General features: G+C 42.8%; 1 protein-coding gene across 1 annotated transcript in view; it reads left to right on the top strand.

Moving 5' to 3' along the window:
• The first annotated feature begins 14,332 nt into the window (after nt 1–14,332).
• Nucleotides 14,333–26,049, top strand: part of LOC138629127 (sodium- and chloride-dependent taurine transporter-like) — a 27,307-nt gene continuing 15,590 nt past the window's right edge. Inside the window, exons 1-3 of the mRNA XM_069712633.1 lie at nt 14,333–14,596; nt 24,316–24,545; nt 24,652–24,786. Of these exons, the coding sequence (XP_069568734.1) occupies nt 24,317–24,545; nt 24,652–24,786 (364 nt within the window). The 5' untranslated portion in view covers nt 14,333–14,596; nt 24,316. The remainder of the gene's footprint in view (nt 14,597–24,315; nt 24,546–24,651; nt 24,787–26,049) is intronic.

Consider the following 26,049-nt stretch of genomic DNA (forward strand, 5'->3'; position numbering starts at 1 on the left):
ATTCTAAAACAAATGCACAATTGCACATTTGGTCTTATGGTCAAGGGAAGGCCGAGGGGTCGTCGTCGCCGCCGACGGAGGAGAGCAGTCGGGCGAAGCGACCCAACGACCGAAGGGGTTGAACTGGAACCGTGATCGGGATAAACACATTCCAGAGGCCATGCAGTTTATCCCTGAGACGGAGACGGTGAAATGGGTAACGAGAGATTTGAGGGACTGCCGCGGTGGAATGAAAACAACTTGGGAGACATCACGAAGCAAAGGAGGAAATATTTTCTGTTTATGAAAGAATGGGTTAAGAGATTAAGAGGGCAGACAAGAAAAACTGAAAAATTTGAGAAATAATGAACGTTTTCAATGAAAAAAAAAAAAAATTATATTCATGGGGGAATCCAAAATCTCCATTTGTTCGGTTTAAAATTGAAAATGAAGTGAAGTGAAATTGCTTTTTATCCCTTAAATCAAGCGGAGAGAGAGATTTGACGTCTGTTTCTAAGGAGAAAAAAAAAATAGAGCGTTTACGGTAATGAGCGAATGGCAGAACGGGAGCTCAGCCAACCGGATAATGCTTCGTTAAGGAGACGATGATTGGCCTGTCGGTTAAATCCCTCCACCGGCCACACCGCAATAATGAGGTCTTTTGTTAAGTAATAAGTGAGCGATCACAGACACAGAAGACAAAGAAGCGTGGGGGGGGTGACTTGTACAATATAACCGAGATCATGAGGAATGTTGTTACTAAAATATTTTCCGGATTTACTCCAAGTAGTTTGGAGAAAAAGTGTAAAAGGAGGTTTTTATTTAAACTACGGAGCGCAAAAACCACCTTAAAGGAATAGTTTGACATTTTGGAGAAATACTTTTATTTGGTGTCTTGTGAGGCATTATGCCATTATTATAATTTCCTTTGGGGGGGGGGGGGGGGGGGGGGGGGGGGGGGGGGGGGGGGGGGGGGGGGGGGGGGGGGGGGGGGGGGGGGGGGGGGGGGGGGGGGGGGGGGGGGGGGGGGGGGGGGGGGGGGGGGGGGGGGGGGGGGGGGGGGGGGGGGGGGGGGGGGGGGGGGGGGGGGGGGGGGGGGGGGGGGGGGGGGGGGGGGGGGGGGGGGGGGGGGGGGGGGGGGGGGGGGGGGGGGGGGGGGGGGGGGGGGGGGGGGGGGGGGGGGGGGGGGGGGGGGGGGGGGGGGGGGGGGGGGGGGCGGCGAGTATGCAAGCGTTTCGGTCGGGTCCGTGCGACGTATGTTTCATCATTGGAGAGTAGAAACCGTAGACGGTATATAAAAGTGGACGTAAGCTTCCGGGTCTGAAAAGTTCGGGCCTTGAAGGAAGAACTTTAAAGTGCAATACCACCGATTGGCACTAGGGGGCTGCCTCCGAAAAACTTCCATTCAACTTTGTTCCTAAAATACAAAGTCAATAAATTATTGTCTTTTGTTAAAGTTGCTCTTTCTTATTGTTTTTTTGTTTTTTGCTGGCTCCACGGAGGCCTCAAAAAGCTGTATGTTTTTGTCTGTTTACTTTGCTTCGCCCGTGTCCTCCATTTTACCGTCGTCTGATCAACAACTAATGATCGTAACCCGCCAAATCGGGGCCGCGACAGGTCGCGCCGACGGCGATTTGTTAGAACGCCCTTTGCCGGAGGAAAAGGTGAACTACATCAAACGGTCTGCTTGTGTACACGGACTGTAAATTTTGAATCCGAACGGGTCGTTACAGTTCGATATGTCAATTACTTTTGAAACAAATGTTTGAATTTCGAATGGAAAAGCTACAGCGCTACTAAGTAGCCTATGAAGCCCCTGAAGTCTTGCAAAAACTATTTATATCACGCAACACATCGTAAAACCTCAATTTAACATTGAAGCGAATAAACAAACAATATACATGTTAAAGGTGTATTTTTTTTTGTTACACCGTGTTAATGACGGTGTATTATTTTTTTACAAAATTAAAAGGTAGAACAGTGGCCAAAAACTTCAGCAAAATTATTTTTAATCCAAGTTAATTAAAAGTGATGAGAAACTTGGACCAGATTATTGCCAATTACAATTCTCGTCTGAACCTTCTGCTTAAAGTTTTAACACCAGAGGAAGTTTGCGACTTTTTTGCTGCACCATAAACTTCCTCCCGTCTCTGGATATTTGTTTGTTGCCCACCTCGCGGCGTTGTGACGGTTTACGCGTCAAGAAAAAATAAGGGACCGTTTCACACGACTAACGGACTATGGCGAACACAACTCCCTCCGTAGAAAGCTCTGCAAGACACAGGCCCCTCTCCGCCATGGCAACAGGTCAACAGCCCGTCTGGTGCGTCGCCGCGGCACAGATTATCTCCGTGGCAACGTTATCAATAGCCGCATGGCAACAATCACCAGCGTGCCGGGGCAGATCTGAGGAGTGAATGCTTTTCCTATGCTTCTTGCAGCATTTTATTATTCGGTGGTAAGATAATGAGAATGCAGCGGTTTAAACTTTTCATGTTCAACATTATTTTAATGACAAAAGTCTATTTTAACCTCAAGCTAACTTGAAAAGTTAAGCAGAAAAAAAACAAATCGAACAACATCCTGAATCGAGGATATATATATATATTTTTTGCCGTTACTGCTGAAATTAAAATCTCCAATAAAGGATATAAATAACATGGCCGTGTTAAACAGTGGGATGCGTTTACCGCCAGCTCAGCTTTGCTGCCGTGTTGAATTCATATCATAAAAACACAGCGCAGCCTCTCTATCTTGACAGGACATCCTGCCCCCTGCCCCCTTTTTTTTTGTTTTGTTTGATCAACCATAAAAACTGTCTCACGTCGCTGCCAACTTGCACGTCTCCTCACTTTCACTTCCAACAGTTCACGCTCCGCTTTAACCGTTTCATAGAGCTGCTTTATTTACAGTCATAACGTGAAGACATTTTGAAGTAGAAAAGGGATTTTCTTAAAGTTTAGAACCAAATGTAATCTTAGTTTATGAGCACAGTTGACCATAATAATTTTAATTTGTTATTAAGCAGTGCAAAATACTTCGAAAGCTCAATATTTCTGTAGGAATAATTGCACAACATTGTTTTTGGACTTTTGCCTAAATAGGTACTATTATACACGATAATTAGTTTGTTGTCCTTTACTATCACTTTCTGTTTTTATTCTTTTTTGTTGTTTTTTTGTCAGCTATGTTATTGTTGCGTGACACCTACTGCAGCATATGAACAAGTCATTGAAACACCACTTTTGCAAACAATTTTAGACTGTAATTTAAAGAACTTTTACTCAAGAACTTGAAGTAAAAAAATTGAGCGGGTAGCACTTTATTGTACTATTTCAGTTTTATGGTACCTTCGCTACACTTCAGAGGCGAAGAGTTTCTGCAAATCGAATTGGAGTTTTGTGTGACTGAAACAATTAATAGATTTACAGCTGTTTTGGTGCAATTTCATGTTCAAAATACCAAATTTCCCAAATTTGTACTAATTAAGCTTACATACATTTACTTAAGTAACATTTTAATTGCAGGCAATTTGCGTGTCCTTTTTACAAGGTGGCATTAAGAGTTTCAAGGAAACGTTTCTGTACTTCTTCCGCCACTGGTAACCAGCTGTGTCGATTAAAATAAGCAGATACCATAACTGATTCTCGAATCTCTGATGCTTGATATTCTCGAAATAAAAGCGAGCAAAGCTTTTGCACAGCGATGAACTGATTATCGGCCTCAAGGTAAGTCTGAAGTGTCTACAAGTGTCACTTAAATGAATGGAAGCCAATGGTTCCATTCCTGTTGGAAAATCTCGATTAGAAAACTTTTTTTTTTTTTTCAAAAAATGGTTGTGTTAAAGTCTACAAAAAAACACCCACAGTGGTATGGTCCTTTAAATAATCCTGATGTCATGACCAGCCGCTGCCTGACCGTTCAGAGCTGCATGACAATATGCATGAATGGAAACGGAGAAACGGGCTGACTAATGAGATTGTGTGCTAAATTGTACAGTAGAGAGGTGGCTTTAGCTCCACGAGGGTGGGGGGTTCGGGGGGGGGGGGGGGGTTGGCCTACGATGTCAAAAGTTTTTGTTTTTTTTACCAAGCAAAGTTAAAGAGGCGTGAGCCCCTTTTTTTTTTGGTTTGTCAGTGCTTTGTTCCTGGAACTAATTTGTGCATCTCTTAACATGCGATCCCGTCAATCTACTTTATTGATCTGTCTATTTACACAATGAGCTCAGTGGTTGAGTGCATCACCGGCGAAATACATACAAGTCTGACTTTGCAAAAATCGGGCATTAAAATGATCTCAGTCATTTCTTTGTCATTTTCCGGTATGTGTGAATGTTTCAAAATTACATCCTGAAGATAGAAAAATAAATAAAAATAAAAAAAAGTACCAACACCCAGCACTTGTTTAATATATAAAACCTTTTTTTTTTTTTTTCTGCGAAACTAATGCTCAGGAACTAATTCTGCTGTTTACTGGGAAGTGCTGCATTTATTTCAGTTTAATCCCTCTCTCTTGGCCGGCCGGGAGCGGTCAGATGACAGGCGCTAATCTCTGGACTCCCCCTGCCTGACTGACTGCCTGCTTGCTAATATGGGATTATAGACCATAGCACGCCTCCGTCGCATAGCGGGCTCTCCACCCAACAAGTGTTGGGCTCCAAAGAGGTGCACTAAACTCCTGTACGCAAAAAAAAAAAAAAAAAGAAGGTATATACCAACTATACTCAAATTTAAAAAAATGTTATATTTTTTTTCTTAGTGCCTGCTATTCCTTCCGTTTACCTCACTTCTACTTCTCCTAGATACCTTATCCTACTAGTTAACGATGATTTTGAGCAATTACTGTGATGTTTCCCTAATATTAGGAGCAACAAGGAAGGATATTTTTAGTTGGAAAGAATAAACTGCCATGTCATGCTAACTATTGTCGTTATATTCATATCTACAACATGGAAAAGTTCCGCATTGGGCTTCTGGGTAGAAAACAAGTTTTGCCGTTTTGTCCATCCGTCCATCGGTGCAGTTTTCTGGGTCTAATTCAAAGTTTGGTTCCATGAGGTGAGATTAAACATTACAACAGCTTAAGAGTAGAAACTTGGCAGAGCGTCTTTACTTCCTGTTAAACATCATCCAGGAATCTTGAACGACACCCTCCTTCCCGACAAACCGAACTCCTTCTGTAAATGATAATGATTGGTTCACTTCTTTTTTGTTTTTGTGCAGAAACTTTCCGCATATCAGATTTCTCTCTAAACTTTTGCTTTGACAGGAAATACTTGACAGACATGCCGTGTCCGTCTTCCCCTTTTCTCACTCTGTTGATTTCCGTATTTTTTTTTAGTCTGTTGAAATCCACCTCTGGTTTCCTCTGGGGGGACAAACTCTCTTCTCGAACCGTCTTGCCCTCGTCTATTATCTTCCATAGCCCAGTTTGATGCTTTTTTTTGTGGATAAATTTTGCTTAAAAATCCTAAACCAGGCAATAATGTGACAGCTTCATAAATGTGTCTACAGAAACAGAAAAAACAAAACCACATCTAATGATATCAACAGTAAAGAAAATCACAAGAAACAAAAACAAGATTAGATAGTTTGACATTAAACACAGACTGAGCTTCTCTCTCGATGCCTCTTTCAGGAAGTCTCTTATTGAGATTTGTGTCACTTTTTCCTGTGACCTGACCTCCATCGACACCAACAAACACTACAACACCCTCCGTGGTGTCGCAAGTCTGCAGTCTGTGAGCTTTTACTGTGGCTGCAGGCTGCAGGCTGGTGTTTGTCAGACAGAAGGACAGAAAATGAAAGAAAAGAAAAAAGACATCTATGACTGTGCAATTTCATATTTTGAAAGTTGATCTGCTCCCAGCATAAAAAAGCTCCTCATCTAAAAAAAAAAAAATTAAAAAAAGGATGGTCATCGGCATGAGACCCAATATAGTAAAGTTGAGGATATGAAAAAAAAAAAAAAAAAAATCAACAATAAAGTAAAATATGTATTTGGGTTCTACTGAATTCTGTTATTCGTGTTGTTAAAAGGCAACAAGCATAAATCTGCCTGCATTTTCTGCTCGTGATTAACTACAGTCTCACATCTGTGTTTCATCTCGATTTGCATCGGAGCAGAAAGAAAACGATGTAAAGCTTGTACGGCACTGAAACAACTTTGCATCACAGCAAGCGAATAAAACAACAAGCAACCGTGATTTGCATGACGGCAAAATGTCTTTACGGGTACCGACTGTCCACCTCATTGAATTTGGGGACTAGAAGCAGGACAGATAATGTGCACTGAGTGGTCGCATGTAATATTTAGCCTATTGTCAGTTCTTTGCCAGGATATCGCCAACAAATAAGCAAATAAAAACTTGCTTTTTAAACTATATTTTCAGCATTTTAACTACCAGCTTGTGGACCAAGAATTTGTTAACGTTTCTCCATAATGTATAGAATAAACAAATGTGTAAAAAATAAAGTGTAATTTCATGCCTTAAATGCATCATTGGAATAAAATAAACCTTGGATGATTATAGGTCCACCTCTGAGCCTGGTTCTTCCTGTTAAAAGGTAGTTTTTCGTGGAAATTGTTGAATTGTTTGGGTTCCTCTGTAAAATGTTGTAAAGTGCTGTTGTAAATACTTTACTGTGTGAAGTACCTCTGTTGAGATTTGGCACTGTCAATAACATTTGATAAAATTGAATATGGAAAATAGAACATTAATGTTTGGACAGACAAGACTTAACTTGATATTCGCGGGTACGAACACAAATTTTGGACAATCCTAAACTACTGAAGTGAGTCGAGGACACTTCTTTTTTTTTTTATTGCAAATCTGTTGAACATTTAGCAATCATGACTAATACTGGATGATCTTGTCTGTGTTCCTGTTATAAACTGTTGAAACTTGCCAAAGCTCCTGGGCCAAAATTATCTGAGAGACGAGCCGACGAAAACATTTAATGGAAAGTTTCAACTGTTGACGATGAGAGTTAAAACCACAAAGGGGCTTGTAATGGAGATTTCCATTCAGAGCAACACGGTAGCTGACAAGGTTACTAATTAGTCTCAAATGACGTGATTGACTTTAATCCAATGTCACAAAAGGGGCCCGTATTAACTTTTTGTTTATTTTTTTTTCCTTTCTGTTTCATGTCTCGACAAATTGATTTTAGTGCCGGTTTAAATCGATTGGCTTAACATGTGTGTGTGTGTGTGTGTGTGTGTGTGTGTGTGTGTGTGTGTGTGTGTGTGTGTGTGTGTGTGTGTGTGTGTGTGTGTGTGTGTGTGTGTGTGTGTGTGTGTGTCTTTGGGCTAGTGACTGGTGTGAAGGTGCGACGGCATCTTGTAACTGAATCTTTGCAGTTCGGAGTTTAGTTTCAGTCCCTTATTATTACTTAAAACGTAACAGATATCGCCCTCGCTGTTTCCTGATCAATCTCCGGCAGCCGTATTGCTTTTCTCTCAAAACTGCTTCGGTACAAACTCATCCTTTGCGGAAAAGGCCGACTGCATCGCAAAAAAAAAAATCCTTCGAGCGCTACTTTATCGCCCGGACCAGACCACTTCATTTGATAGCGAAGCGAAGCAGGATGTTTGGTTCATCCGAGCCGACTTCAGTGCTCATACTGAGTCATTTGGGTGATGCAAAGTTGCCTTTAGGAGTGTGTGTGTGTGTGTGTGTGTGTGTGTGTGTGTGTGTGTGTGTGTGTGTGTGTGTGTGTGTGTGTGTGTGTGTGTGTGTGTGTGTGCATAAAGAGATTCTAAACAAATCTGTCCTCTCTGCTTATATAACAGGCAGAAACACAGTGTCAGAGCCAGGGAATTGATGTTCTACACACCCGCCTGCCTGCCTGCCTGCCTGCCTGCCTGCCTGTCTGTCTGTCTGTCTGTCTGTCTGTCTGTCTGTCTGAAAGTCTGTCCATCTTTTCTGTGTTGTTATCAATGTATCTTTTGGTATTTGAAAAGCTCTTGAATTTGAATAGATTTAATTGCAAAACCAGTAGCCGGGCAATCTTTTTGCCTGGAGGAATTAAAATGAATGCCCAGAAAGAAGATAGCTTAAACGATTACGTTATATTTACATGAACTGACAACCGTGCCTGGTTACTAACAGGTATTTGACTTTGGTTTCAAATTGCATCCGTGTCAACCACAGGAAACTGTAAAACGTGTCTTAAGCGGCAACTCGTTCACAGCACAGCTTGTAAAACCTTCAAGAAATTTGCCATTTTTAATATATGAATAGCCTATATTTTTTTCACCGTTGGTATAATTGTACTATTTATTGATGGTAATCATTAGATATTGGCTTTTTCAGCATACACAACCGACTCGTTGGTTTGTGAGCGGCCGTTTTGAAGCCTCGAGTCTGGCATTTCATATGTTGCCATCTGTTTTTCTGGAGCCAGAAGGGACTGTACAATTGGAGCAGCTGGGAAGGAGCAAGAGGTGGATCTGACTGAGGACACTATGCCCCGCCCACCTATAAACCTGATTGCTCCTCAGGCATGCCAATCAAATCAGGCACACCCACCAAACATAGCTCTCGTTGAGGTCCAATATCTAACGAATTGTGCAATTATTTTCAGAAAGACCACCAGAACATTGATCAGAAGGAGAGAATTTACCCATAATTACTTGTAAAAAAATTTTTTATTGACTTTGTATTTCATGGTAGATCTTTATTGGAGCCAGCCCCTAGCTGCCCTCAGTGGTATTGCGATTTAAGGCACTTCTGCATTGATTTTACTTTTCAGACCCGGAGACTACGTCCATCTTTTTTTATACACAGATTATAACATATATACACAACTGAAAAAACAACAACCAGGAAATAAACTTATTTTATTATTGTTATGTTAGCAAACAGTTCTTAAGAAATCTCTTTGACAAATTGGGATTGATGATGGCACAGGTTTGTTGGAGCTTGTCTGTAAACCGGTGAAAGACTCTAAAGGTGATCCGTCAACCCGGCTGACTCCCTCCAGGAAGTCTTCGTCAAACTAGCTGATATTGTGTAAGATTTTCCATCATCTACATTGGCTTTATCCTGAACAGGGTCATGGGGGTTACTTTTATAAGACAGAAGAGCCCATTTGGAATCACCAATTAAACTGATGTCTTTGGACTGTGCGAGGGTTCGAACCCAGAACCTTTTTGCTGTGAGGTAACAACTCGAACCGCTGCACCACCCCGCCGCCCATGTTGTTCGTCTTCTGCACAGTTTGTAAGGTTGCACAACACCTATGAGCATACAGTAGTGTGGAGTTAAAGCCCCGTACCAGTATGTGTCCTCACGTGTCGTGTCACGGCTGTTAAAAGAACTTAACCAACCATGTTTAAACTTGGCAGTACGTGACATGAGAAAAACCAGTAATTTGATCTCCACTCAAAGGAGGTACATCTGCGTCACGCACGAAGTTATGCATTGAACCCGTCGGTGGTAAGTCAAAACAAGTGGTGTATTTTTTTTTGTTTATATATTATCTATAGAAAACAAAAAGGAAAATAGAACAAAAGGAAAATAGAACATGGAAATAGATTTTGATCAAGTTTATGGGAAAAAAAAAAGTCTAAGTAAAACATAAAAAGTTAAACGGCCCGCTGAGACAACTGGATTGATTGAAATAGAAGCATAACACTTTAACACTGTGTAGTCACTCTGCAACACATTTAATTGCTACATAAACTAAAAGAAATGGGATAAACTGAAAATGATCCTTAACATTGGGAATATGTGGGCGTGTCTTTAGTTAATAAGTTCATTTGATTACATATTGACTGATTAAAAAACAAATATAAGGTTATATTTATTCTGGCCATTAGACTGAAGGAAGTGCCTTGAAGTGCAATACCACTTAATGCCACTGGGGGCTCACATGGTACAACGGGTTGCCCACTAATCGTAAGGTCGGCAGTTCGAGCCCTGGTTCTTCCTGCCCCGTTGAAGAAGCGTTTCTGGGCAAGACACTGAAAACTCCCAAGTTGCCCCTGACGACAGGCGAGCACCTTTCATTGCAGCTCTGCCGCCGTTGGTGTGTGAGCGCGTGAATGGGAGGCAAATCGTAAAGCGCTAGTTTTTTCCCGTGAGACAGGAAGTCAAGCAAATGAGGACAGACGAGGCGAGGGCAGGACTGGTCTAGTTGGTCAGTTACCTGGATGTTTAAGCTCTTAAAACATGAATAAGCATTGTGGTGGTAAGTTTACTTGCAACAATTAGCGATGAAACGGTGAAAAATGCGTTGCAACTTTGGAGCGACCCACGAGTGCTTCACCAGAAGTGACCCGTACAAATGTATGCCCTGAACTTGAGATAGGAGATCTGCCTTGTTCTGTCAATTTTGTTCTTTCCTGTAGCAGTGCCGGGCTCGGGTCACGGCGACACAGCTGTTCTTTCAAACAAATTGAGGTAATCATGTCTTTTGACAAAAGTCCAAAACTCTGTCTATTCATTCATCTATATCTGAGCTGACCAGCTAACCTCTGCTGCGAGCTGATTTGGCTTCTGAAAGACGTGAAGTATTGAATGTTCCAAAAACTGCCATCGAGGCTGGCGCGAGTCGAGCTGAGACGGACTGTCCCTGCAAAGTTTCGGTTTCGTCTTCGGAGTAGAAAACTCCAATAGATAGCGTTGTTATTCTGTTGAAATGAATTCACCAAACGCCTGAGGTCAGCTGCTGTCCAACGACGGAGCTCCGTGTAGGGATGTGTGGAAAATCTGGGATTCTCCCACATTATTTCAACAAATGACACTTTATTTCATTAAAAAAAAAGTCACCATTGTACCAGTAGTTTGATCTGTTTACCTTTTTATTTTGTACATTTCCACAAGGTAATAAAAACAGAAACCATCCTTATCTTCGCCACCTTGCTTCGACCCATTAGAGATTTTTTTTTTTTACCAGCTCACCCGTTAACTTTCACAACACATTGGCACGTCCCATTTTCTCTGAATAGATAGAGCTCTATTGCGGGGGTGGGGGGGAGGTGGGTTGCTTCGCCTAGAGTGCGCGTTATACCCGCGTAATTTATCTATGTTTAATTCCTCAGAAAGTCCAAGTCTCTGGAGCAGGAATAATTTTAAAAGTTAAAACCAGAATCTGAATCTTGGTCTCGCTGGAGTTTTTTGTTCTACTTCCTCCTTCCTCTCGATAAGATTATGCTGGGTCATCGTAGGGTCGGCTCAGGTCAGTTCTTGTCCCCTCAAGAAATCAGCAGCAGGTTCAAATCGGTTTGCGTTTGTGGTTATTAAATTGTCATTAATATAAAAAAAAATAAAAAATATATATATTTTTTTTAAGTATAAAAATAACGACACGGAGTATGTTTCCTCTGTTAAAAATTTTTAAAAACAATTTTTAAAGAAATTACTTTCCACTCATTTTTTGACATTTCTCCTTCTTTTTATTAAATCAACACATATACACATGAAAATAATAATCATTAAAAAAAATCAACATTTTGAAAATTGCGCGCTCCAAAGCGCTACGAGGTTTAAAACTCAGAAGTTATTATTGGATCTTAAATGTTTTGCTCTCCTGTTTAATGTCTCTCATCCTTTAAGTCTCCGCAAATCATTTCTAAAGTTATTCAACAATGTGTACATCTTAAACATCCAGATTTTGTTCCTCTTGATTCCTACATTAAGGTTGACTAGACTTTGAATCTAATATACTTTCTCCGTTGTTGTGTGCTTTAACCTCATTTTCTCTTTTTGTGTCCTCCCCAAACCACAACATACGTCTGGGCAGGTTACTCTCAGTCGTTACATCAAGTTGGCTTAAACAAATGTGGTATAAAAGTAAAACTTTACCAGTCTCTTTACCAGTCTCTTTACCAGTCAAGGGCTTTAAGATAAGAAAGAGGGCATGAAGAGGTTTTTTTGTTGTTGTTTGTTTTACAGGACAGAAGTTAACGCTGGCTGTCAACACGGCGCCCTTGGGAGATATGAAGGAAATTAAATAGTGAAGTGAAATTGTTTGGGCTGTGAATAGAACAAGGAATTCCTCACGGCGGCCTCAGTAAAATACCTCACCGAGCTGCCAGAAAACAAGTAAGCAGAGACATTTAACTCGAATTCCAGAGGAGGAGGGGGGGAGGAGATGGGAGGGGGGGCGAAATACCAAATTAGAAGAAATGTAGTGAAGAAAGAAATATTTTATAGTCAGAAAATGGGGAATATAAACAAAAAAACGTCAACACGGGTGACCCAAAACGTGTTTCTGCCTCGGCAGCACATTTGAGCGGCGATGTCTACGTCCCTTCCCTCGTCATTTGAATGCAGCATCAAATATGTAAAGAAGCCACTTCTGCCAGTGTACTCGCTTCTCTTTCCTTGGTAAAACATCACCATGTAGTCAAATATATTCCAACTACGTGTTTTCCATGCTTTTATTTCCATGGTAACACTCATCACAAATGGAAAAGTCGGCCTTGCAAGAAGTGCGAGAGGAAAGTAAAAAGAAAATCACCCCCCCCAAAAAAAAAAACGTTACAATGCAGTGAATATTCGCAGCTTCAGAAAAGGTTATAGGCCTCAATGAAATCAACCTCTTATTAGGCAATAAGCAACGGTTTACTTCCTGCAACATGGTGCTGCATCTTTTCAAAAACGTAAGAAAATGTCCAAAAACAAACACAAAAACTCTCAAGGGAAATTAATGCACGACTAAATCTGCCAAGGAAAACACGATACCATGATCTAAGAAATTACAAGGTCTCCAACCTAAATAAATAGCTCCTTTGTCCCCGAATGAACTCTGATAGGAGCGCACTAGCAGCATGCTATGTGCTACGTAAACTATTAAATGCTGCTGTTGAACAAATAAATAACTCGAGTTGAAGTTAGAGGAACGAAACAACGTTCGAAACACCAACAACAGCAGTCTGTTGTTTTGTCGACCCCTCCATCTGCTTCGACCTCCTCCCGGGGTCCAAACTTCGCCGCGTATATTTACTACAACCCCTAGAGGGCGCCGCCACTCGAATGTAAACACATTGCCCATAGTCGGGCATCGGCTTTAAATGACGGATGCTGTCCCACTGGAGGCAACGGTGTCACAGAACAATGGTTATTGCACAAACAAAACACAAACAAAAACAATAGGGTTATGCATTCAATACGACGTTACCATTACAAAATACCGCAAAGAACCATTAAGCCATTATAAGTTGATTTAGCAGTACGGACCGAGTCTGTACAGGACACTCAGAGAACCATCTGTAGTGGAAAAGGTTACGGTAGGGCACTCATTTAGCTCCTATACAAGTGTGCAGAGGGTGGACAGAATAACAGAAACAGCTGCACTCTATCCAGATTGTCAGGCAGGCATTGTTTTGAATTTCAAATGTGTTGGTGGAGCTGGATTTACTTCTTCTTTTTTTGTTGTTGTTGTTGCTAAGGACGTGTAAAAAAAAATAAAAAAATATCCTAATCATTATAAAGATGACCGGAAAAGGAAATGAAAAACATCCGTTTTCTGTCCACCTCCTGCTGAGGAGATATCAAATCTGCGCCACTGCAAAGATAATGTGCACAGTGTCCCTTTTATTTTTCCACCACCGCGTGCACTCCAGCGAGGTGCTCTCCGCCGCGCGCGTATAAGGCGAGAGTGGGGGGGGGGGAGCCGCGAGCGCGCCTGAGAATCCGAAGCGCGTGCCCGCGAGAGCCAGTTAAGACAGCAACTAAATGGGGGAGGGGGGGGTGGGTGGGGGGGGGTGCTGCCACTTTAATGCTCCTTAATGTTGCATTCAGGTGCCGCTCGTAAACTTCCACCTCCTGGCTTGAAACGTGAAAACACGTCTGTATCACTTAGTTGGAGCCTTTAAGGGCTTGTTGTTGGAAGTTATAGATAAAATGGACCACTAATTCCTCGCGTGCCAGGTTTCATAACAGCGTTTGGTCATTTTGTAAGCTAAAGTACATTTCAAACAAAGACAGGCTTACACCTTTTTTTGATATAACTCCTGCTGGGGCAGTCATTATGTTTGGTTTCATTTCATTGCTTTTTAAACCTTAATACTGTTTCCGATAGCAAAAAGAAGAACTGGGGGCAAAACATTTTTTTTTTTTTCAAACTGTTGTCTTCCAAATTTATATTACTCACAAAACAGGAAGACAAGTTATTTACCAGTGCATTTTGGAAATCATAAAGTGGACTCGCAATCACAGTCCTATAATTACGAGCTAAAATAAATACATTTAAAAAAAAAATCGTGCAGATTAACAACAATTCACAAACTCACTTTCTCGATGCTTCGCTCCTGTAACCGCGCACGTTTACGTAAAAGCAATAAAACAATTCCGAGGCGATCTGCGGGCCCCTGAAGGCACCAGACACACAGCTCTCCTGTTGCTCTGAGAGGAGGCAGGCCGGTGATTTTCCACTGCCGCTGATGTCTCTGGTCCCCCCGTTTTCGAGAGACAAAGGTCAGAAAGAGAAGCTTATAAATAGGCTAAAATATAGGCTACCGACGCGTCCAGCCCTCAGTCGCTCTCACGGACACAGGAGGACACGGACAAGAAGAAACGGACAAGGGACCGCGCTCAAAGGACATTAAAAGGACAAAAAAAAAAAAAAAAAAAAGAATAATATCCAAAATCACATCAACGGAGCAGGTAAAAAAAAGAAAAGAAAAAAACACGGCATCCTCGTTGCACACCTTTTTTTAAAACGGCCCTGGGTGGGATGGCAGCGTTGCCTTCATTCATTTTCTTCAGTTTTTTTTAAATTTTTTTAAATTTTTTTAACCGTCATTTCATCTCGATTGTGTCTGAATTAGAATAGTTGTTTTTTTTCTTGTTTTTTTTTCTTCAAACTAGGAGAATGAATTAGAGTTAAGTTGTATGTGCATTTACAGGTTAAACGAGCCGCCGGTATTTTGCTTGTAGTTGTTGAACGCAGAGGTGTTGCGTGCAGGGATGTGTTTCTTTTTCCTCGTGAAGCTGTGGAGATGTAGATTTTGGGGTAAACGCCGCTTCTCACCCCCCTCGCGCAGCGTTGGTCCGTGCGCTCACGAGGGGGCTCACCGGTGGATTTACATTTAATACAATTCAGAGCCACAGTCATGATTATGAATATTATCGCTGTGATGTGTGCGTTTTCTTTTAGTCATTCAGGTGCAGGTGAATTCTCGCGTGCGTCCAAAATGTTCTGTAAGCGGGTTTTTTTTTTCTCTCTCTTTTGATCTCGTGTTTAATTTACCACTACCTCTTTCCTCGTGCGTTTGTCAGCCTCGTCAAGGATGTAACCATTGCCTCGTGCGTGTGTCAGCTTTGTTAAGGATGTGGAGCAGCACATTTATCGTGGTTTTTACCAAAAAAAAACAAAAAACAAAAAAAATGTTATTAATGCTTTACAGTTCGTCAGTGTTTTCTTTTCTTGGATGTACAGGCTACAGTCACGCGGGTTTCTCTTCTTTCTTTAAGGCTAGTATTTCCTTTACATTCGCGTGCGGGCTGTTCAAAGAAAAAGGTCACGCGGTTTATTTGCGCTTTTTACATTTTTTGTTTTTTTTAGTGGTGACTTGGTTTCGTTTGATTCCGCCGTGCATAAAAAAAAAAAAAAAAAAAGGGGAAGTGATGCTCCGAGCTGTGAGAAGGCGGAGATTGTCGTCCGACGCTCGAGCAGCACCATCGCGCGCTTGCTTCTTCTTCTTCTTCTTCTTCTTCTTCTTCACCACGAGCCTCTCTCTCTCTCTCTCTCTCTCTCTCTCTCTCTGTGTCTCTCTCTCTGTCTCTGTCTCTCTGTCTCTCTGGTTTCCAGTCCCTCTCCACCTTTCGTCTCGCTTCTTCTTTTCTTTTTCCCCTTTTCGCCTTTTTTGGGCAACAGCCTCGATGTTTGAACCTACAACAATAGAATATGTTGACAGATGTCTGTTTACATACAGAAAAAGAAAAACTGCAAATTATATATATTTTTTTTCCTCGGGGGGGATGGAGAGGGGAAGGGGAGGGGGGTTAATCTCGCAAATACAAGAGTCTGTATGTTCTCGACTCGATGTGGAAAGTAAAATCGTCTTTTCCCACCATCTAGAACGGCCGTCAGCTTTTTGAAATGAGCTGTCGTCGTTGGGTCTGTTTGGGTGTCCTCTGAATATAGACTCGGCTTATGATGGCTTGGAAATAAAGAAAAAAGCTCAGACGTTTGAACGGGAGTGAATTGAGTATCTGATAGTCAGTAGTTGGTTCCATTTTTGGATCAGTTTCAATGTTGGAAAATTACCCAGATCTTGTTGACTCTCGGAGTCGAGCGAACTTGTAATGGAATTTCTTTTCCTAAGCAAAGTACAAATCAACCGGGCAGCCTTATTTAGAGACAAAATAACAACCGTTACCAAAAAGAAAAAGAAAAAAAAATGAATTTAAGCCTTTTTTGGGTGTTTTTTTTTTTTTAGTTTTTTGTTCCTTGTATCCATGGTTACGATTGCCGTACATATTGAATTATTTGACCTCTACGAACCCTCCTTCCCATCTTTTCTGTGCTACAGCTTGAAGTTTCGGTCCAAAATTCGATTTGTATTTTTGTCACGTGACTGTACGTCATTCAAGGCTTCCCGGTTGTGCTTCGGAGTGAAGAATGTTTTGTAATTTTTTTTTTTTTTACTGAATCAGAATCGAGCAAACAGACTTGTAGAATGAAGTTGTTTCGATTGACACGACGGAGAACCGTGAGAATGGTGGTTCTTGTTGGCTGGCAGTTCTTTAAAAAAAAAAAAAAAATGGATGAGGAACCACACTTAGTCAGAATTTGAGGTCTAAACGTAGAAGGTGGCAGAGAAAAACACAATAAAAAGGAGTATGATAAATTGTTTTAGGACTGTTGCACTTGTTTGACCTTAGATAGGAGCGTCCGTCGTTTCGCAGCTGGATGACGGGCAGATAAACTTTCGACGTTGATTAACGTTGCTGACGCTTCTGTGGCCCTGAGTTTAATCTTATCTGCTCTTGGAATCCTTATCGAGTCGACGCGTGACGGCTCGGGAGTCCCGCCAGAACTACCGCAACTTGCCAACAACTCGGGGTTGACCGTAAGCGTAAGGTCCCGTAAGGTCCCGTAAGGTGCCGTAAGGTGCCGTAAGGTCCTGTAAGGTGCCGTAAGGTGCCGTAAGGTCCCGTAAGGTCCCGTAAGGTGCCGTAAGGTGCTGTAAGGTGCTGTAAGGTGCCGTAAGGTCCCGTAAGGTCCCGTAAGGTGCCGTAAGGTGCTGTCTGTGTGTTTGTTGGGTGATTCACCATCTTATCCCATGAAAGTTCCCACGTATCTGCGCTCCATCTCGGTCTTGAATGTGTGGTTGTGACATCGGCATGAGTGAAGGTTAATGGGAACTGATGAGCAGCAGAGTGCGATGAATACACCCCCCCCCCCTCCCACCCCGCCTGCATAAACACGTCAAACAACCAGAAACACACTAAAGGTGGCAAGAACCGTGTAATTATGTCATTGTTTTTGCCTCAAAAACCAGCTGGCGCTCAGAACAACTTTCTTATGTACCTGGGTACCTTGTGTACCTGAGGTATATGAAGGGGGGGCATCATGTGAGTCCATTGGGTCACACTTCGTAGGGAAGTGATCTTGTGACTAAGTTGTAAAGCTGCTCTGTTAGAAGACGGTCGTTGGTCTTCCCGTCCCGCGCCAGATAAAGCGTCCCTTCATCGTCTCTCAGTCCTGACCTCAGGAGTTGGTTATTTCCCGTCTGTTCTTGTCAAGTGATTTTTTTTTTTGGTTTGCCCAATGCAGAAGTCTGTACATTCCTCTGGTGCGTTGAACTGTGCTTTGTTTACATCTTAAGTGTTTCGTTCGTGAGGTTGACGCGCTTTTAGAAAATTGGGCGAAAGCTTCGAGGAAATACCGGGACGAAAACAGGTAGGTAGGCCTTCTTGGTGTCGGATTAGTCGATCTGTTTTCTGTCATGAGAATCGGGTCCAGACGCCGTCCGGGTCCTCCCCCCCACCCCCCCGCCCCTTTTCACACATGTATCACACAACAAGAGATCGCCAACGCCAAACCTACTGGACATACGAAAAAGGGGCATTTCAAAGGAAAAGTTTTTTGGGGGGTTTGCAAATGCAAATTTGACCGCTTTGATGGCCTAAGATTCACTCGGTAACTTGCGTTGTACCCAAACGGACATTTACGCAAGAGAAAAGCGTGCAGGAGTTTTGAGTAGCGGTTGTTTGTCTTGCTGCCAGTCTGTCAAACCCTAGCGGTACAAGATTTCAGAGTGAACTGCAGGCTTGTTTGCCGTTAAATGATTTATTAAGTCAGTAACCTGAGATTAGTGGAAATTGTGTATGTGTGTGAAATCTCAGCCGTAGGCATGACAGCACTCCCGGAGTTTCTGCAAATGAAAACTGAGAAAGGTGGCGAGAGGCCTGCGCCGACACGGCAAATGAAAACATCACTCGGTTTGCGATACCGAAGCCGCTGTCAAGATTTTACGACGGCGCGTCCTTGACTTCGGCTCCGTCCACCGTACGTGCGAGCCAGCCCGAAACCACAAACCCACGTAGACTCCAAACGCATCACGTTTAGTGCGCGACGTCGACAGCGGACCCGTTAAATTCATCTCGTAGGATTTTGCATAATTATTTTGTAGCTTGGAGTTTGAACGAGGGGGATAATAATAATCATTAAAAAAAAAAAGATGTCAGCTCTGAAATATTTTATTTACCTTGGCCGTTGGAGATAGAAGCAGAAAAGGGGAGGATTTGGTTCACGTCTTATGTTAATTGAAAAAAAAAAAAAAAAATCAGTTATCTTTGTGGCCCGAAGCCTTCGTTCGTCATCGGGATGAATTCAGTCAGTTTGACGTTTAAGAAATCACGATTTGCCTCGTAGCCGCGGGGCCTTTTTACCGAGACACGCCGGATATGTCAGATGCCCTTTTTTTCTTCAAAGTCTGCATCAAAAATTTTAACTCGAACAATTTGGGGAAAAAAAATACCAAAAAAATTGATGAGCGGAAACAAATTCAGAGTGACACATTTCCATTTCACATTTTACTGCCGTGTGTGTCGCCGTCGGTTACGTGCAGGTGGTGTTTAGCATGAAGAGACGGATAATCTCCAAAATAAGGTAGCAGAGAGTTCAAAGTTCAAAGGAGATTAAATATTAGACTTGTAATCCTTCGCTTGATGCGGACTCGAGTCAGATGAATGTTTCTGTCTCTCTTTCATGACCACGAAAGCATTTTGGTGTGACATACAAAAAAAAACATTTGAGTTTGAAGTCTATCATCAACTTCCATCATAACACTTAGACGTTGTTGGTGATAAATCGCCACACTGACTTTCTGGTTTTTACAATTTCACGCCAAAGCTTGCAATACACCCGTCAGACCACTGGAGGGCAGGTTTTTTTTTTTTTTTTTTGTACAAATGAATTGAGGTTTTGTATCTAAAGTGCCAATTGAGCGCCATCTGCTGGCAAATCCGTTTTAGCCTCATGGCTCAGACTTACTGGAAGCAGCCTATTCTGACTCAACAGTTTTCACCCATGACAAAGTTGGACGTTTGTACTTCCCACGTATCTGATACGGGTTAACGTAAGACTTCATAAGAAATTACAGCATTCACAAGGGGATTTCTGTCAAGGAAAAAAACAGCTCTTACAACCAAAAGCACAAAGTGTTTTTTGGAGATTAGTAATACTAAATAAGACGTGTTTGTTGTAGATTAATTTAATACAAAGAAGCCGTAGTCTACATATAACTGTCGGTCCGTCCCGGCGTGGGCGAGTGCAAACAGAGCTTAAAACCCTTCTGACCTCCCAACAGCGGCTGTTGACTTTATAGTTAGATAAGATTTAAATGGTATGCACCTCCACCCCGTTACCTTTTACACTTCCTCTTCTTGCTGTCGCATCGGGTTTTTTTGGTCTCTGCATTGTGGTCGTTTTACCTTTGGTCGCGTTTATTTTTTACTTTTTATCTGAATGCGAGTCTCACATTTTGTCACCTTCTGTTTCATTCTTAGTAACCCAATGGTCCGTATGCCCCGCCCCTTATCTATTTTCTCTCACTTTCGACACCCCTCACTTTTTTTTTTTTTTTTGTCATTCTCTTTCTCAGTTAATTTTTAACAGCTTTCATTCACTCTTTCACTTTGTCCTCATTCCTCCCTCTTGGTTTCTCTCCCGTTCTCTTTTCTCAATGCTTCTCCCCCTTTTTCATTTCTTCAAGTGTCAACTTTTCTTACACACAGTTTCTATTTCTCTAAATTGAAAGTGTCAAGGCAAAATGAGCCAGTATGTAGAAGGGGAAGTGAAGGGTGTGTGTGTGTGTGTGTGTGTGTGTGTGTGTGTGTGTGTGTGGGGGGGGGGGGTGATTAAAATGTGGCAAAGGATAAAAAAATAAAAATAAAAGAAGAGAAACATCAGGAATAGGAACGGGGAGAGAGCTGATTAAAGAAAAAAAAAAAAACCAAGTGACGCAGGTAGAAATTAAGGTGAGTAAGGAAGAGAAGAAGAAGCAGTGAGAGGTATTTGGAGGTGAGCGGAAAAGAAACAGGAGATGTCGAGTGGCGACGGAGAGTAGTACGGAAAGTACGGGTGTTAGAAAACATGACGGATACGGTAGAGAAAAAGAAGAAGAGCTAGAGGAGGTAAAAAAAAACAACCAACAACCAAAAAACGCATCGGAGCATCCAATTTGTCCAATTTTGATTTTCAGTCGGCGAAATATTCACGACGGAATTCAATGACTCCGATCAACAGTTTGTAAACTACCGAGCCTGGAAGGCCTAAAACGGCACATTCACACCAATGAAACGCACGACTTCGACTCGTTGAATGAAGGAGAACGAATATGAAGCAGAGGAGGAGAATGTGGAGCATGGGAGGAAGGGGAGGGGGTGGGGGGGGGGTGAGAGGAGTGGGGAGGGGGATGTTGAGATGATGGATTTAATAGGCGGTCAGCCCAGTGGAAATGTTCATGGTCTTAAAATAGGAGAGTGTGTTATGTAAGTGGTTAGGGAGTGAAGTAAGTGTGTGTGTGTGTGTGTGTGTGTGTGTGTGTGTGTGTGTGTGTGTGTGTGTGTGTGTGTGTGTGTGTGTGTGTGTGTGTTGCTGGCTGGGTCCTTAAGTCACTGCATTCAAGTCCAGAGAGTCTTGGTTCCAGTGATCACAAACACAGAAGCACCAAACAATGAGTCTCTTGTTTCTACGCCGAAAGAGAAAAACGTTTGGGCCGAACGCCCTTAAATCGTCCCACGGTTCATCGAGGTTCGGAGGCCGTTTTGTCGGCAATAATATTTCAGGCTAATATATTATCGTTCGAGTCTTGAAATCTTCTCGTCTTGAGATTCTTTTTTTCGAGGTGGTGGTGCTGGTAGTGGTGGTGCTGGTGGTGGTGCTGGTGGTGCTGTTTTTTCTTGGGGCGAATCAACCCTGGGCAGCACAAGCAAACAGAATTACATCCTTTTTTCTTTTTTTTTCACCACCTATCTGGCTCCAGGTTCGTAGTGGCAGCAGACTTTTGTTTTTTCTACCCCGAATGAAGGCGCCTGGAACGCCTAAACTCGGAGGCATCCAGGAATCCTCAGAATCCGACGGCAGATTCTTTCCCCACACAAAGCGTCATCAGTTCTGCTCCGAATGTTTGAGCTTAATCGCCCGACCTCTCGCAAATTTCTTGCATCTTTTGGAGGCCGAGATCGTGACCGTCGGTCTCAAACGCTCGCGTATTTACGCCAGACGGCACAACGACGCACTCAATAGCACTTTGGATTCAAAGCCTGGAAAAAGAGCCTATTAAGGTGGTTTGTTTTTTTTCAAACCAAATGTTTTTCATTACCATAAAAAAGGCATTACAAGCCCAGGTTTTTTTTTAATATATTTTATTAGTTTCCTTATTGATAGGAGTCTAGAAGACAATAGCAAACCGGCTGGAGAATGCTCATCATGTGCTTGGTCTCCAGCAGACGGCATAACGCTTATGAGAGCTTTATTGGTGAATTGGGGTTAAACTGCAGCAGCAATTACAATATTTTACGACACAAAAATACAGCACTTCGGCTCAAAGATCTGCGCCGTAACGTAAAGCTTTTGCGAACTCGCCAAAGATCAAAGGAGCGTTTCAGAAAACAGAAAAATATCATTAAAACGGTACTTGCTCCTTCTTTAAGAATTGACTCTAATGTCGATAGTGGATGTTTCCATCGATAAACTACAGCGTACCTCATTAACTGGCAATTAATCCCGCCTCTCTCCGGCTCCCCCTCGCTCGTTTTAACTTTCCTTTATTTGCAGACGACACCCAACTACACGGAGATGTTCGTCCTCTTTTATTATTTGCGATGTCGTCGAGTTGTCGTCGTGCCGAAGTGAACCGGAGAAAATGGCGATTACACCAGAACGCTTGCATGAATCGTGACGCAGTATTAGTGAGCTTTTCAAAAGGGCTTGTTTCATCACCAGCAGTTATTTGAAATTGCCGTGTTGCAGGTTTTTTCCTCTCGTGTCTCACGACGCCAACTTGTAGCCATTTTTTTCTCCCCTTGTTCCATGTAATGTAATTGAAGTCCACTTATACAGTGGAAGTAATATCGCTGTCGGACGCTGTTGAACAGTCACGCAGACACAATGGAGTCCACTGTCTCTCCAAGCAGGAAGTACATATTCACACACACACACACACACACACACACACACACACACACACACACACACACACACACACACACACACACACACACACACACACACACACACACACACACACACACACACACATGTGCCCACCGAGCAGGTGCTTTTGCTTCCATCTTTTCCTATAATTAATTAACCGTTTATAGGAAGTTAGTCATTAAGACAAATATGTGTGCGGCTGTGAAATGATTAACTTCTTTTGAAGGAATGTAAAAAACACGGATAGCAGATAGACTGGGAATAGATTCCATAAAAAGTACGTAAACACGCCCAGTTATGTAGGGAGCTTGAACTCGACTCTGTCTGGCCCAAAAATATACAAAAGCGGTGAAATTATATATATCTGAAACGTAGTCTCGTCCCGGATGTCGTCCTTCCTGTAAATATCCTGCTGAAAGTCAAATTGAGAGTGAAAGAATGAGGGATGAAGCCGAGAGGGCACGGCAAAGCCCGGCAGATGGAAACGAGATAAAGACATGACATTTTTTCACTGTGACAGACATCTGCTGACTACTAAGTATGCTCCACCCCCCTCCCCCTTCCTCCCCCCACCCTCCTCGCCCTCACGGTCGCTGTCGGGTGGAAATTTACAGTTATGGGTGGTGGTCATTGTGACACCGGGATCGCCTTCGATTGCTTTGATTTGAAAAAAAAAAAAATCTTTCCACGACCTCGACGCCGAGTGAACTTTGGTTATATACAGTGACGTAGTCGTGTTTTTTGTTTGCATAGGTTTTTGAGGAAGTAACCAGATCGCTCATTTTGAGTAGCTCTTATCATGGTTGTGGCCAACATGAAAGTGTAAACTTAGTGTGAATGCATAAAGGGAGGACTTGTGAATTTTTTTTTTTTTTTTTTTACTTCACTTTTTGCTAATAAAGGGAAAAGACGTGCTCATAAATTTGTTGGACTTGCAAATCCAACTCATGACTCTGATTCTAATCTAATTCTTATCTGTATGTAAAAAAAAATGGACTTTGAGATTTGGGTTTGAAAAGGAAAGCCAATGCCAAAGTGCCCTAAAGTGCATTACCACTGAGGGCCACCAGGGGCTGGCTCCAAAAAAAACAAAAAAAACCTCAGCTCCAACAGACTCCCTCCTTCTGAAAATATTTCCCCCATTAATCATACGTTGAGCCTTAAAAGTCGGACGGTTGGTTTTTTTTTGGGGGGGGGGGCGTGTCTGGTTTGAGTCACATGCATTGCGGTGAAGTCAGTTTTCTGGCAAGAGGTGGGCGTGGCATAGTCTCCATTGGCGACCCCTCGCTCCTCGTCAAGTCGTCCAAATATGGTCACTTCTGTCTCCCACAAAAAAAAAAAAAAAAAACCGGCAAGGGCCAAAAATACCAGACCCCCAGGCTTCAAAATATCAGTAATGGATGCGTTGCCGCCTGGTTGCCACTCAAGCCTCGATTGTCCGTGACAATCAGTGAAGTCGAGCAGCAAGATTTAAGCCAGGGGCCCCTCCAGGCGTGTCTGCAATGTATGGTCTACAGGAAATCATAATCCTGAAAATGTCGAATACGACGACATACAAATATTTTTGGCAAGCTTCAGGTTTTCATAAGAACCGGTACCGGAATCCAAAACACGGTGTCGCAAATCATTCTCCCAGAAACGCATAAACGCTGATGTCGGTGTAAATTTGGTCAGACCTGACCTTTTCTCCCTCTTGTCTTTCCGTTTCCTACAGAATGGCTCAGAAAGAGAAACTCCAGTGCCTGAAGGACTTCCACAAGGACACTCTGAAGCCGTCTCCCGGTAAGAGCCCCGGCACCCGGCCCGAGGACGAGGCCGAGGGTAAACACCCCCAGCGGGAGAAGTGGGCCAGCAAGTTGGACTTTGTTCTGTCCGTGGCTGGCGGCTTCGTTGGTTTAGGGAACGTGTGGCGTTTCCCGTACCTCTGCTACAAGAACGGTGGAGGTGAGGCTTTTTTACAGCACCGCAACGCTTTCATGTTGACTTACAGAGTCCCGTTGAGGTATTTTTATATTTATTTTACACCTGTGTTTTATCTTCCTTCGTCCAGGTGCGTTTCTCATCCCCTACTTCATTTTCCTGTTTGGCGGAGGTCTGCCAGTCTTCTTCCTGGAGGTCGCCTTGGGTCAGTTCACCTCCGAGGGTGGCATCACCTGCTGGGGGAAGCTCTGTCCCATCTTTACTGGTACGTAAGCCCAAAACCAAGTCGTTTAACCAGTCGTCAGACACACTACTGTTAAAATGATCACCTCGTTCTCGGGGAGGGTTGTATTGCGCGTGGTGGTCATGCCGGGGGTCCTGGAAACTCCCCGCTTACCGCTGTGGAGTCTTCATTTTTTCCAAACTGTCCTCAAAATACAGAACAGAAAAAAACAACTAAAATATTGGTGAATTATTCAAAGCGCAACTTGAATATTTTAGTTCATTCTTACCGCTATCATAATGCGTTGTTTTGAAAATGGAAATAGCCCTTCTCATTGACTTGGATCTAAAAAAAAAATCAACAAGCAGCTAAAGAACCCTTACCAGTTGGTGGAGACCAAAAATGGAGCTAAAAGAAGAGTCGCCATTGGACTAACATTAACCACAGGACCAGATAGCGTTTCAGTGTGAATGTAGCGTGTGTAAAAAAAGAAAAGAAAAAGAAAACGTTAAAAAGGTGTTGATACACCAATGGTGTAATCTATTTTTTTAGATAGTAAAAAGCCTGGTCACACGATGAACATTCATATTAAGATAAGTAAATATGCTTATTTACAGTGCACATTTTGTTTGTCTGTTGTGGGCAGCTCCGCCCCTACACCTTTCGACTAAAGCTCCGCCCACTGCCCCGCCCCTTCCGTAATACCTCACTCTCATCTCCCCCCCCCCGACGAGCACACGTCTCACCGGCCCTCCTCCACCGGCTCCCCCGCTTCAAGGTTTTAACGAATTTTTCCAGACCCTCTTGTTGTCTTTCACCGAGGACGGGCCTGTGCAACATAAGGCTGAGTCACACCAGACGCTCCTCCAATCAGGCTGCTGAGACTTTACCCTGCAGCCGTTGCCAGGCAACCGGGCCTGCGCCGGTACACCACCACACAGAGGCCTCTATTCTGCGTCAACCTTCTCCGGCTCTCACCTCCTCTCCCGTGAAAAAAACAACAACAACAACAACAAAAAAACAACCTTTACTTCTTTCCCCAGAAAAGCACATTTTGGCCGTTGATGAATTTTCTTTGTGTTATCGGATCGAGACTTTTTTTTTAAAATGTTTTTTTAATTTCAGCCATCGCTGCTCCCTGTTTTTTTTTTTTAATTTGTCAGTCCAACTTCTCTTTATTGCTCCTCTTCCATCATCTTTCAGTCTTCGTCTTCACCGATCACATGTCAACCTAATCTGTAATTGTAACCCCACGTTAATACATCCACTTCAGACGTTTTTAAAACGGCAGCCGATCGATTTAAT

The sequence above is a fragment of the Brachyistius frenatus genome, unplaced genomic scaffold, assembly GCF_029030835.1.
Source record: "Brachyistius frenatus isolate BFR_SWC_R1_liver_20210118 unplaced genomic scaffold, ASM2903083v1 Contig_111, whole genome shotgun sequence".
Taxonomy (NCBI): domain Eukaryota; kingdom Metazoa; phylum Chordata; class Actinopteri; family Embiotocidae; genus Brachyistius; species Brachyistius frenatus.